This window comes from Euleptes europaea, chromosome 1 (genome assembly GCF_029931775.1).
Source record: "Euleptes europaea isolate rEulEur1 chromosome 1, rEulEur1.hap1, whole genome shotgun sequence".
In the NCBI taxonomy this organism is placed as follows: Eukaryota; Metazoa; Chordata; class Lepidosauria; order Squamata; family Sphaerodactylidae; genus Euleptes; species Euleptes europaea.
The window spans coordinates 121,261,457-121,273,464 of NC_079312.1; the positions used below are offsets into that span (position 1 = coordinate 121,261,457).

General features: G+C 47.5%; 1 protein-coding gene across 2 annotated transcripts in view; it reads right to left on the reverse strand.

Annotated features, from left to right (window-relative positions):
* Nucleotides 1-7,287, reverse strand: part of METRNL (meteorin like, glial cell differentiation regulator) — a 32,037-nt gene extending 24,750 nt beyond the window's left edge. The window contains exons 1-2 of one of the 2 annotated variants that reach the window (XM_056865102.1): nt 7,184-7,287; nt 2,983-3,021 (exon numbers count right to left, since the gene is read on the reverse strand). In XM_056865102.1, the coding sequence (XP_056721080.1) occupies nt 2,983-3,021; nt 7,184-7,287 (143 nt within the window). The remainder of the gene's footprint in view (nt 1-2,982; nt 3,022-7,183) is intronic. The other variant, XM_056865110.1, reaches the window with a different exon arrangement.
* Nucleotides 7,288-12,008: the final 4,721 nt, after the last annotated feature.

The following is a 12,008-nucleotide window of genomic DNA, read 5'->3' on the forward strand; positions in this document are numbered from 1 at the left end:
GCACTTGAGATTAATTCAAAGTGTTAAAATTATTTTGCTATGCAGGGGGGGCGGGGGAAAGCAATTTTTTCCATCGGGAACCATTTTGTTTTTAGTGGGAAGATGTAACACCATTTCCAGATAAAGATTAATCAACAGCTAAACTAGCTGTGGGAAGACTTGCCCACATATGGTTTCCATTTAAGGGGGAACTGACTGACAGTATTGGGAATATCAGTATACTACACTGTTCAGAGGTTACATGAGGAAGCACCAGGAAAGGTCACGTTTTAGTAATAATCATGACACTGTCTGCTCGCATGTGCTGCAAAACCCTCCTGAAAGCCACATCAAAAGCATAGAGGCTTGTGCAAGAAGGAGCTGGCTCTTGACCTCTGTGCTTTTGCCCTGTGGCACAAGGAAACTCTTGACATATTTGAGAAATGCAACTCTCAATGGGGCATTTGATGCAGACGGCATTGTTTGCCTTGTGTACAGAAATAGCTGTTCAGCAGCCTGTGTGTGGCAATGATCTGCAAGAACACTGTTCTCCAAATGCCAGCACGATCTGGGTAGGCAGCATGTTAAGTCGATGCTGAATCCAAACTCCTCCTCAAAATAAGGTTTCCAACCTCCAGGTACTAGCTGGAGATCTCCTGCTATTAACAACTGACCACCAGCCGATAGAGATCAGTTCACCTGGAGAAAATGGCCGCTTTGGCAATTGGACTCTATGGCATTGAAGTCCCTCCCCATCCCAAACCCCACCCTCCTCAGGCTCCACTCCAAAAACCTCCCGCCAGAGGCGAAGAGGGACCTGGCAACCCTATTCTCAAAATGAAGACCTCCCATTCTGTGAAACAGAAACTGCCGCCTACCTCACAGTAGTTAAACCAAATAAGGATGAAGTACTTTTGCCAGGATGCCACTCAACCAGCACATCAGTGCTTACTTTCTCAACCAAGTCCTGGTCCTTACTTCCAAGTGTATTGTGGTCATCACTCAGTGATGAGGACCAAATATGTTCAAAAGGCATCCTTTTAGGGCTACACATGCTCCACAGTTGAACCCTAGCTCCCACAGCACATTAAACCCCAAATTATCTACATCATAGGAACAACTTCAATGTACAGTTATTTAATTCCATTTAGCTCACAACCTGAGTTTGATCCCGACAGAAGTTGGTTTCAGGTAGCCAGCTCAAGGTTGACTCAGCCTTCCATCCTTCTGAGGTCGGTAAAATGAGTACCCAGCTTGCTGGGGGTAAAGGGGAGATGACCAGGGAAGGCACTGGCAAACCACCCCGCAAACAGTCTGCCTTGGAAACGTCGGGATGTGACGTCACCCCATGGGTCAGGAATGACCCGGTGCTTGCACAGGGCAGTGTTGCCAATGGTTGCAATATCCGTGGGAAGCCCATGGGAAGAATGTTTATCAAGAAGAAAAGTAGGTAGGGTTTCCTTTGCAGCCCACTCTATCCCACATGTTATCAAGGGGGCAAAGTAAAGTTGGAAGGATTAAATGTTTATACACTAAAATCCTATTGCAAGAGATGACCCAAAACACATTTCATATTGACGCTTCTGAGCTGACTTGGCTAAATAACTCAGGACCTAATTAAAGCTGCTGCTTACTGAAAATGCAAAGGCACTTATGATGCAGCTATGTCTTCACACGAAAAAGTCAGAATATTCATTACCACAGTGACAGGAATAAAATTAAATGCTGTCCAACATGCAAGAGAACAAAAAAGTTGATTTATTTTAATGCCATCTATAGATATATTAGTTGCACTGACTGAATGGAAAACAGAGGCTTTTCTCTGACCCCTAAATCCACATACTAGGAGCAACTGCCAGCTGATCTCACAATCCTCCTAGTTATGCCAAGATCTACTCCCTCCGTATCTTAAACAATCCCACATTCCAATTCATGAGATTAACTACAGCAATCTATGTTGTGATTGTCACTTAAGGCCATTTTTGCACTGCCACAGACAAGGGGATCCAATCTCTGCCCACAAGGCTTGGAGACCATAGTTCATAGCTCACTTTAGCCAAGTAGCTTTCCACCCTTCTCGACATTTGCAACTGGCAAATCCTATTTCAAGTTGTACTTGAGAGCACAATTGAAGGACAGCAGGCAGAAAGACAATTCATGGAGCATTGTTTGATTGGGCCCAAGGCATGAAATCACTGCTAGAAATTGTCAGTGGGAGATCTAAGGCAAGAGACAGCTCAGAATAGTTAGCATAAATGGGAAACACTTTAAAGCTCAACATAATCATGCTCATACAGAAATGGAAAACAAAAGAGGCAACACCCTCTTGATAGTCATGAATATGGCAATGTAGCTGCCCCATTTTGTGCAGGTCAACCTGTCGTTTTATAACAAGCAGGAACAAGGAACATGCTGAAATGGTACTAAGCAGGCTACAAAGTAGGAGAAAATACATTTAGGAGGAGGACTGCCATTTACACCCCTATTATCATGATTGCAAATGTCTTGGGAGGCTCACAACGCAGGCCTTTTAATTACGAAGCATGATTACCGTCGCTTAAATAATGTGGTCACTAATGCACTGCATCTGCTCACAAACTGCGGGTGAAGCTACACGCCTCACCTGTTGCAGCAATCTCTGGGGGCCAGCTCACACACAGTCAAAGAGCAGCTTGTTTTGCCATGCCGCCCTGTACCTGTGCACCATCTGCCCACCTGTTTATCCCACAGCAGTTTCTGCCCCTGCAGCAGCACTTTCTACATGGCTGTAGGGTAGAACAGTGAAGTTAAAGGCTTGCATGGCCAAGCACGCACGATGCTTCTCAATGAAATCCTTTACACAGGAGAGAGATCACATGAAGAAACAAGCTGTTTGGGGGCTGTAAGGAGTCAAAAACATTCTAAAAGGAACAAGAGCTTTATTATTACAGGAGACAACTCTGACAGCAGTGGATTGCACAATACTAGACTGGGCACAAAGAGCCTTCCTGATTCAAGCATTACCTGATGGCCCCAGGGTATGCGAGGCTCGATTGCCCCAAGCTAAAAAAGAAAGAAAGAAAGAAAGCTAGCTTACAAGTCCATCGGCTTTTAAGGATGATTGTACACACAAGTATTGAATTACATTTGTATGCGACTCTTCTTTCCAAGGAGCAATTTAACTTCATAACAACCCTGCGATGTAGATCAGGCAGAGGGTGTGGCTTGACCATCCAACTAACTTCACAGCCTAGAACCTGGCATTCTCATATACAAAACCATCACTGGCTCTTCTTTCGGTAGCAACATTAAACTGCTTAAGTAATAGATACTGAGATCAGCAGGCTGCAGTTATCACCACTTTGGCCTTCTGGAGAGGCAGAGATCAGTTTGGTCTCTATATTCTTTCCTTGATTCGGACTGGATAATGTGACTCACACCAGAACTACCTATTTTTGTAAGTTCGTCCGATTACTGAAAAATAGGGTGGTTCTCTTTTTGGGCAACTGCAAGTATCACAACGATGTGCCCCTGAAACTAAGCATATCTGGTGACAGATGAGGAGGGAAACAATGGGGCTGCCCTAGAGCAGGGAAGAGAACAATCTGGCTCACCTACATTCCTTGTAGCTGGCCTTCCTTAAGAACTGACTAGCCCAAGAGAGACTCCATTCATTAATACATTACTATACTGATGAAACCTGGTGTTGGGCTGTGGCCCCAGAGTATTTATTACAGATAAGGAAATCCCTGGTTCAAAACAAGTCTCCATCAAGAATTTACAAGCCAGCCTTAGGCAAGGCCCTTTCTCTAAGGCTCAAATCTGCAAAAGAAGATTATACTGATCTACCTTGCATGGCTGTTGTAATACATTAAGCTCAGTTGGCCTTGGATTTAATAGGCCTTCAGGGCTCAGGAAAGTTAGCTCTCAGTCTCCATTGTGTGTGGGGGAGGGGGACAACTCATCCCATAAGGATGCCAGGAATAATCTTAAGACTTCTATGCACATTTGTGTGAATGCACACAGAGAGACAGGCCCAAGTGTGTGTTTTTGGACAGTCACCACATTGGTGTTAACCAAAGTTACTTCCAAGTGAGCTTAGGATACAGACTGTACACAAACCCACTTCAAGCAAACTGAACTATCAGGAATATAGTGCTTAAGTCGTTAAATTGTAACCATGTGCCCCAAATCAGATGTGCATTCAGGGCTTTCTAAAATTGTCTGATAACATTCAGCAAGCCTCTCATGCAAATATTTGCTACTGAGCAGTCACACTTGATGATTTATTACTTTGCCATGAGTTTTTAAGAGTACACTCTAACTTGTACTTAGAAATGTGGAATATAAATGCTTTACATAAACAGTCATAAATTACCTGGAATTTAAAAAAGCAAATCTCAACCTCCACCAGTATCAGCAAATAAGCAGTTAGAAAGAATGCCAGAACATCCTACTTCTGTCTCTCAGTTTTTATGCTATTCCTGAAATAGACAGCTATTCCTTGCCTGACCTATCCGATTCAAAAACCAAGAAGAGGATGAAAAGTTGGTTTTTATACCCTACTTTTTCTCTACCTTAAGGAGTCTCAAAGCAGCTTTTAATCACCTTCCCTTCCCCCACCCCACAACAGGCGCCTTGTGAGGTAGGTGAGGCTGAGAGAGTTCAGAGAGAACTGTGACTAGCCCAAGGTCACCCAGCAGGCTTCATATGGAGGAGTGGGGAAACAAACCCAATTCTCCAGGTTAGAGTCCCTCACTGTTAACCACTACACCACGCTGGCTCTCATAAAGTCACTCACTACCCCTTCGTTTTTTAAAATGCCCCCCAAGCCAAATACAGGCTGCATATGACTTTCATTCAGCAGCGGTCTCATGTCTGAATTGAAACCCTTTCCAAAGCAGTGATAAGAGATCTATAAGAATTGGAAAACCATGAAAACGCCTTACATTTCTACAGTGGATTAAAGGGGAGACGGTCGAGCAGACAAGCTAAAGAGTTTAAAAAGATTGCACAACCAGAGAGATTAGCATAGCTGTGGCAGTCAAAGCATACCAGGTTAGAATTAGCCAGAAGCGCTGCTGATTTACATCTAAAGTAACTAGAGTGACATTACGCCACAGGTGTAATGGAAACTGGGGTCTAAAACAGTATCTTTTTCAATGAGCATTGTACCACGACAGGTGCTGCATGGAAGGTGAACTCCAGAAGTCAAAGAACATTCCTATCCTCTCAGAGACTTCCTTTCACGTTGCATAATTTCTGCCTTTACTGAGAAAACAGCTGTACACAGAAAAACCACACTTTCATTCTCCAGAATCATCCCCCCCTCCTAACATCACCCCAATACAGCAAACACCCCAAAACCACTTCAAACCAATTAGGTGTTCCAAACTCAAACGTTCAATTTCGGGGAGGAAAAAGCCATCTCAAATTAAAGAAAGGCAAGCAGCTAAAACACAGCCCCAGTTTTACTACTTCTTCAAGTGCGTACAATATTCACAAACCCCATCAGCGTGGCTCATAAAAGGGAGGCTTACAAGCCTATTGCGTTACAATGAAGTTAATGCTCGGACGCAGGAGGTCACTGGCTAGGATCTGCAGAGTGCTGTTACTCCGGTGTTGGGTTGCACAGATGTGGAGTGTGCGGCGGACAGTGGAAAAGGCTCTACCTTTGTCTGCTAAAAGCCAAGTCCTCCCTCTGCATCCCCTTGCACGTTGCTTTGGTAATGCTCATCCCCAGACCCTCCAAGAATGTTAATCAGGCGGTTCCCTCCCTTGCATCCTCCAATAAATCAGAAAAGAAACAGCAGAAGAAAAGGATAAACTTCTTTTTATCCTTCCCGGACAATCGGCTCCAGGCGTCCTCGGGAAAAGCAACCCAGCACAGGGTTAAGCAGCCCCTCTCCCTTCCAGAAAGTAACTTCATTGAGAAAAATCGGGCGATTAAGGACCCCCACCCAGGACCGGTGCCAGTCATTTTCAAGCCCTAGGCAAGGCTAACTACAAGTGCCCCCCCCCATTGCTAACCAACTTTCCAAAACAGATGTCTTGTAGAAAAATAAAAGCACAAAACTTTTTATAGGACATTATCATTAATTATACTCCACAGCACGGTTGTGGTGCTTATCTTAAAACCAACAATAAATTGTCAGTTGCATTTATTTTTGTCAAGAAACTCATCTGTTTAAAACAGTGTCCCTCAGGCCAATCCTGTGCCCCTCTGAGGTCTGTGCCCTAGGCCAAAGTTTCTTAAACCCCATATGGGGTTGGGGAACTGAATGTGGGGGGCGCAAAAAATTTGGCAACAGTAAAAGATTTGTATGCCTATTTTATATGCCCATATACCTGGGATGGCTTAAAAATGTCTCGGGCGAAAAGGGGTCGCGAGTGGAAAAAGTTTCAGAAGCCCTGCCCTAGGCAACTGCCTAGCTCGCCTAAGGGGAGCACCGGCCCTGCACGCAAGATTACTCCAGGGAGCAGCGGCAAAAGGGACAAGCGCTTCCCTAGCCGGGCTCTCCGCGTCTTGCATCGGCCTGCCTATTAACGCCAGCCAAGCCGCAGTTGCTGAATATCAATGGGGGGGGGGGGGAAGCTCGCGAAACAGAGGGCATTCCTTTGCTCCAGGGCTGCGGGGAGGGGGTCAACTCAGCCAAAGGGGCGTAAAGGCGGCAGATCGGTATCGCGCGGGACTTCCTGCCTCCCCCCCCAAAAAAAAAAGATAAGAGGGGCGCGATGCGTAGGGAGAGAGGGGAGCCAGCCCGGAAAAGCGCCCGCCCCGTTTAAAAGGAAGGTTCACCCCCCCCCCACTCCCCTGCAAGCGGGCTGGGAGAAAAGGCCACCTGGGTCATTTCTGCCCGGGACGTTTTGCCTCGCCTTTGCCACTCTTTGGATGCACTCCCCCCCCTCCAGATTCTCAAAACTCGGGGGGGGAAAGGAAAGCCCCCTTGCAGAGTTTGGAGAATTCGGATGGGGGAAAACGCGCCTCTCGAGAGCGGCCAAGCCAAGGGGAAGCCCCCAGGGCGATCGGACCCGGCGGCGGGAAGAGGGGGGCTCCCGACTCGCAAGCGCTGCAAAAGCTGGGAAGCGAGCGGGGATGTGCCCGGACAAAGGCAAGCGCTCCTTGGCAGCCGGCGCCGAGCGGCAAAGCGGCATCCCCGACCGACCGACGGACGGACGCCCCCTCCCCAAAAAGAAAAGAGGATTCCGGCGAAGTGGCTCTTACCTCCCCCTCCAGTTGCACAGGTCGCTCGAGTACTGCGTCGTGCCGCCCCGGTCCAGGAGCAGCAGCCCCAGGAGCAGCAGCCCGGGCACCGGGGCTCTCCGCATGGTCCCCGCCGGGGCTGCTGGAGAACAGCTCCACCGGACGAGGCGACGGCCGCCCGGGGCCGCCGCTACATGGCGGGAGGGGCAAAACCCCGGCCCGTCCAGCCCAGCCCAGCCCAGCCCCGGCCACCCACCCGTCCGCCCGTCCGTCCGCCCAGCGCCCGCTCGCCAGGGCAGCGCGCTGCTTCTCCGAGCCGGCGCGGGCTCTGCGCTCCAGACTTCGCGAGGGGCGGGGAGCCGCGGGGGCCGCCCCCTCCCGGGTCGGCTGGAAAACCCGCCCTGGATCCTCGTCGGCATGGGACCGAGGGTTTCCTGCGCTGCTCCGCCGCCGCTGCCTTCGCCGCCCGCAGCGTGGAAGGTTTCGCCTTGGATTTGTCCCTCTCTGGTTCCCAACCTTTTTGGGACCAGGGACCGCTAGGACCTTTTTGCTCGGTGCAGGGACCCCAAGGTTCACAATAAAAATCCCGAGGATTTGAAAATAAACTTTAATCATAACTGTTAGGTAAACAACAATGTTTTCTGGTAGGGTGTGAGCTTTCGTGAGCCACAGCTCACTGCTTCAGATCTCTTCAGGTATCTGAAGAAGCGAGCTGTGGCTCCCGAAAGCTCATACCCTACCAAAAATATTCTTGTTAGTCTTGAAGGTGCTCCTGGACTCTGGCCCTTTTCTACTACTGCAGACAGACTAACACGGCGACCCACTGTGAATTATCATGTTAGATAAACATTAAACTTAGAATAATATTTGAATATATATTTTTATAATAGAGAACTTTTAATTGAAAATATTAATTTATTATGGGTTTATAACTTTGTTTCGCGGAACCCTGGTTTGGTTCTCGTGGACCCCTAGGGGGTCCACGGACCCCTGGTTGGGAACCAGTGCTCTAGATGCATATTTCCCCCCTCCGAATTCGCAAAACTCTGCACGGAGGCTTATTGTTGAGTTTTGAGAATATGGCTGGGGGGGAAAGTGCATCGAAAGAGCGGCAAATCCAAGGCAAATCCTTCCATGAATAAATGGCCTGTCTCCAACAATCTTCGCAACGTCGTTGCGCTTTGTTGCTGTTTGGAGGGGGGGGCATCTGCGCTTTGGAAGGGCTGCTTGTGCACGTGTGAAGAGCCGTCAAGTCGCTTCCGACTTACGGCGACCCTATGAATGAAAGTCCTCCAAAGTGTCCTGTCTTTGACAGCCTTGCTCAGGTCTTGCAAACTGAGGGCTGTGGCTTCCTTTATTGAGTCAATCCATCTCTCGTTGGGTCTTCCTCTTTTCCTGCTGCCCTCCACTTTTCCTAGCATGCCTGTCTTTTCCAGTGACTCTTGTTGTCTCATAACGTGACCAAAAGACGATAGCCTCAGTTTAGTCATTTTAGCTTCTAGTCAGTTCAGGCCTGATTTGATCTATAACCCACTGATTTGTTTTTTGGGCCGTCCACGGTATTTGTAACACTGTCCTCCAACACCACCTTTCAAAGGAGTCTACTTTCTTCCTGTCATCTTTCTTCATTGTCCAGCTTTCACACCGACACACAGTAATAGGGAATACAATGGCATGAATTAACTTAATCTTGGTGGCCAGTGACGAGACACAAATTCAGCCGGGAAAATTAGCTGGTGGTTTATTTATTGAGATATTTCCACTCTGCTCGTCTTCCAAATGGAACCCAAAACGATTTACGTCATCTCCCCTCCTTCATTTTATCTTCAAGACAACCGTTCCTGTGAGGTTGGCTAGGCTGAGAGAGAGTGGTCACATGAACACATGAAGCTGCTTTCTATTGAATCAGACCCTTGGTCCATCAAAGTCAATATTGCCTGCTCAGGCCAGCAGCGGCTCTCCAGGGTCTCAGGCAGAGGTCTTTTACATCACCTACTTGCCTAGTCCCTTTAACTGGAGATGCCAGGGATTGAACCTGGGACCTTCTGCATGCCAAGCAGAGGCTCTACCACTGAGCCACAGCCCCTCCCTTTGGTCAGCCCAAGGTCATGCAGTAAGATTCCATAGCAGAGTGAGGATTCAGACTTGGGCCTCCCAGATCCTGGCCCCACATTAGGCTTGCCAACCTCCAGGTGGTGACTGGAGATCTCCTGCTATTACAACTGGCCTCCAGCCGGTAGTGATAAGTTCACCTGGAGAAAATGACCACCCTGGCAATTGGACTCTATAGCATTGAAGTCCCTCTCCAAACCCTGCCCTCCTCAGGCTCCGCCCCGAAAACTCCTGCCGGTGGTGAAGAGGGACCTGGCAAACCTACCCCACACTCTAACTCAGGGGTCCTCAAACATTTTGAGCCTGACACAGATTGTTTGTCACAGCCACGAAACTGCTGCCACAGGAGGCATGAAGATACTTGTGCTGTGGTGGCAGCTGCCACCAAAACATTTTTTTTTTTAATCTGTGCAGCCAGTCAGAAGCTTGCTGGGCAAAAGCCCCACCTGGCCCTGGCAACTTTAGAAAAAATTTTGTCGCATAGGGTTGCCAATTCCAGGTTTGGAATTGAGAGATTCCTGGAGATTTGAGAGTGGAGTCTAGGAGGGTGGGTTTTAGGGGTGGGGGGACTTAGTAGGGTATAATGCCATACAGTCTATCTTCCAAAGCAGTCTATCTTCCAATTTTTTCCAGGAGAAGTGGAATAAATGTTCTAGATAAATAAATAATAAACAAACCAGGAATCTATGTAGTCTGAAGATCAGGTATAATTCCGGGAGATCTCCAGCCCCGCTTGGAAGTTGGCAAACTCTATTTGTTAGGCACCAGGAAATGTGTCGGCAGATGCCATCGTATCCGCAGACACCACACTGAAGACTCCTCCTCTAATTGCTACACATGAGTGTCATCTCACTGCTAAAGGTAAATGCACCCTCCAACTAAAAATACCAGCTTTTAACAACTGCTGATCCAGCTTCTGAAGAAGACTCCTCACCCGCATGGATGAGCAGTCTCCTTCAGAAGAGCCACCTTGGTCATGACTTCAACTGGCTCAGATATCACCCCCTTCCATGAAAACCTGTTCTCAAACTGAAGGTCACCCCGAGGAGTGGCTTTGTTTGCCCGCACCATGACCATCTCTTGAAATCAGATTTTTGATGGCTATAATAAAGGACTGTTCACAGGATGTCATTTGCCACCAAAAGAAATGTTTCTGTGCCTTATTTTTCTTGCATTTTAAGCCATTTTCTTCAGTGTGGAAGCTAATTTGCATGGACATCATGCTTTGTGCCCCAGATATGAACAGAGCCCCCAGACTGTGAGGCACCAGCCTGACCAATCAGCTCTTTCTACCAGTCCTCAGCAATTCAGACTTTCTGAACCTGAAAACCAATGGACAGCTCAGTTCACAAATGCCTGGAGGATGGGGGTGACCCCTTTGTGGGCCCATAAAATTGACCCCCTGTCCGAAACTTCACCAAACTTTGGTGTCCATCTAAGGAGACTCCCTTGCTGCCATGCTGCTAATTTGGTGACTCTACCTCGAAAAGCCCCCCCTAGCCTTGAAAATAAATCCCATAACTACAATGGACCTGGATTTTTTTGGGAAACCAGGAAATAAAGCTGAATACCCATTTACTGGTATGGGTATTCGGCTTATTCCGGGTTTACCAGGAAAAATCAGGCCCAATAAACCCGAACCCAAAATTTACCCAAAAAAATTCCAACGAAACATTAGGAAGAATTTTCTAACAGTTAGAGCAGTTCCTCAGTGGAACAGGCTTCCTCGGGAGGTGGTAAGCTCTCCTTCTTTGAAGTTTTTTAAGCAGAGGCTAGATGGCCATCTGTCATCAATGCTGATTCTGTGAACTTAGCCAGATCATGATAGGGAGGGCAGGAAGGGTTGTGTCTGTGTTTGGCTCTCATGGGTCTTTTTTACATGCCCAGGGAAATGCCGATCGCCACCTTGGGGTCAGGAAGCAATTTTCCTCCAGGCCAAATTGGCCAGGGATCCTGGATAATTTTTTTTTGCCATCTTCTGGGCATGGAGTAGGGATCACTGGGGGTGTGGGGGGGAGGCAGTAGTGAATTTCCTGCATTGTGCAGGGGGTTGGACTAGATGACCCTGTTGGTCCCTTCCAACTCTATGATTCTATAAGTCTATGATCTGACCCCTGTCATTTCATTCCCCTCGCTATGCAAAAGTGCCCAGAATATGTTTTAAGCGCTCTTGCCTGAGGTTGCAGTGCAGAAAGCCTGAGCTGATGCAGAATTGGACTGCATGGGAGAGCTTCAGGATCAAGGGGGGAGTAAGCCCAATTGAATACAATGAAAGTTACTTCTGAGTAGACCTATTTAGGATGGCATCTTCAGTGTCTGTGTATGTATGTTGTAGATTTTTAAAACCCCATATTAAACACATTTCAACTGGGATTGCTAACTAGCCTGGAGAAAAAAATGTTCCATCCCTTTAATGGAGGCTTAATAGGATGTTATTTACCAGGTGGTATTATTTACCTCCATGTAATGGAAAGGTTTACCTGCTCACTTCCACACATGGAGAGCGGTTAAGACGCTTAGGGCTGTTTAGCTTGGAAAGAAGGTGGCTAAGGGGAGACATGATAGAGGTCTATAAAATTATGCATGGTTTGGAGAGAGTGGACAGGGACAAAATTTTCTCCCTCTCTCATAACACCAGAAGACAGGGTCATCTGTTGAAGCTGGAGGGTGACAGATTCAAAACAGATAAAAGGAAGTATTTTTTCACACAACGCATAGTTAAATTGTGGAACTC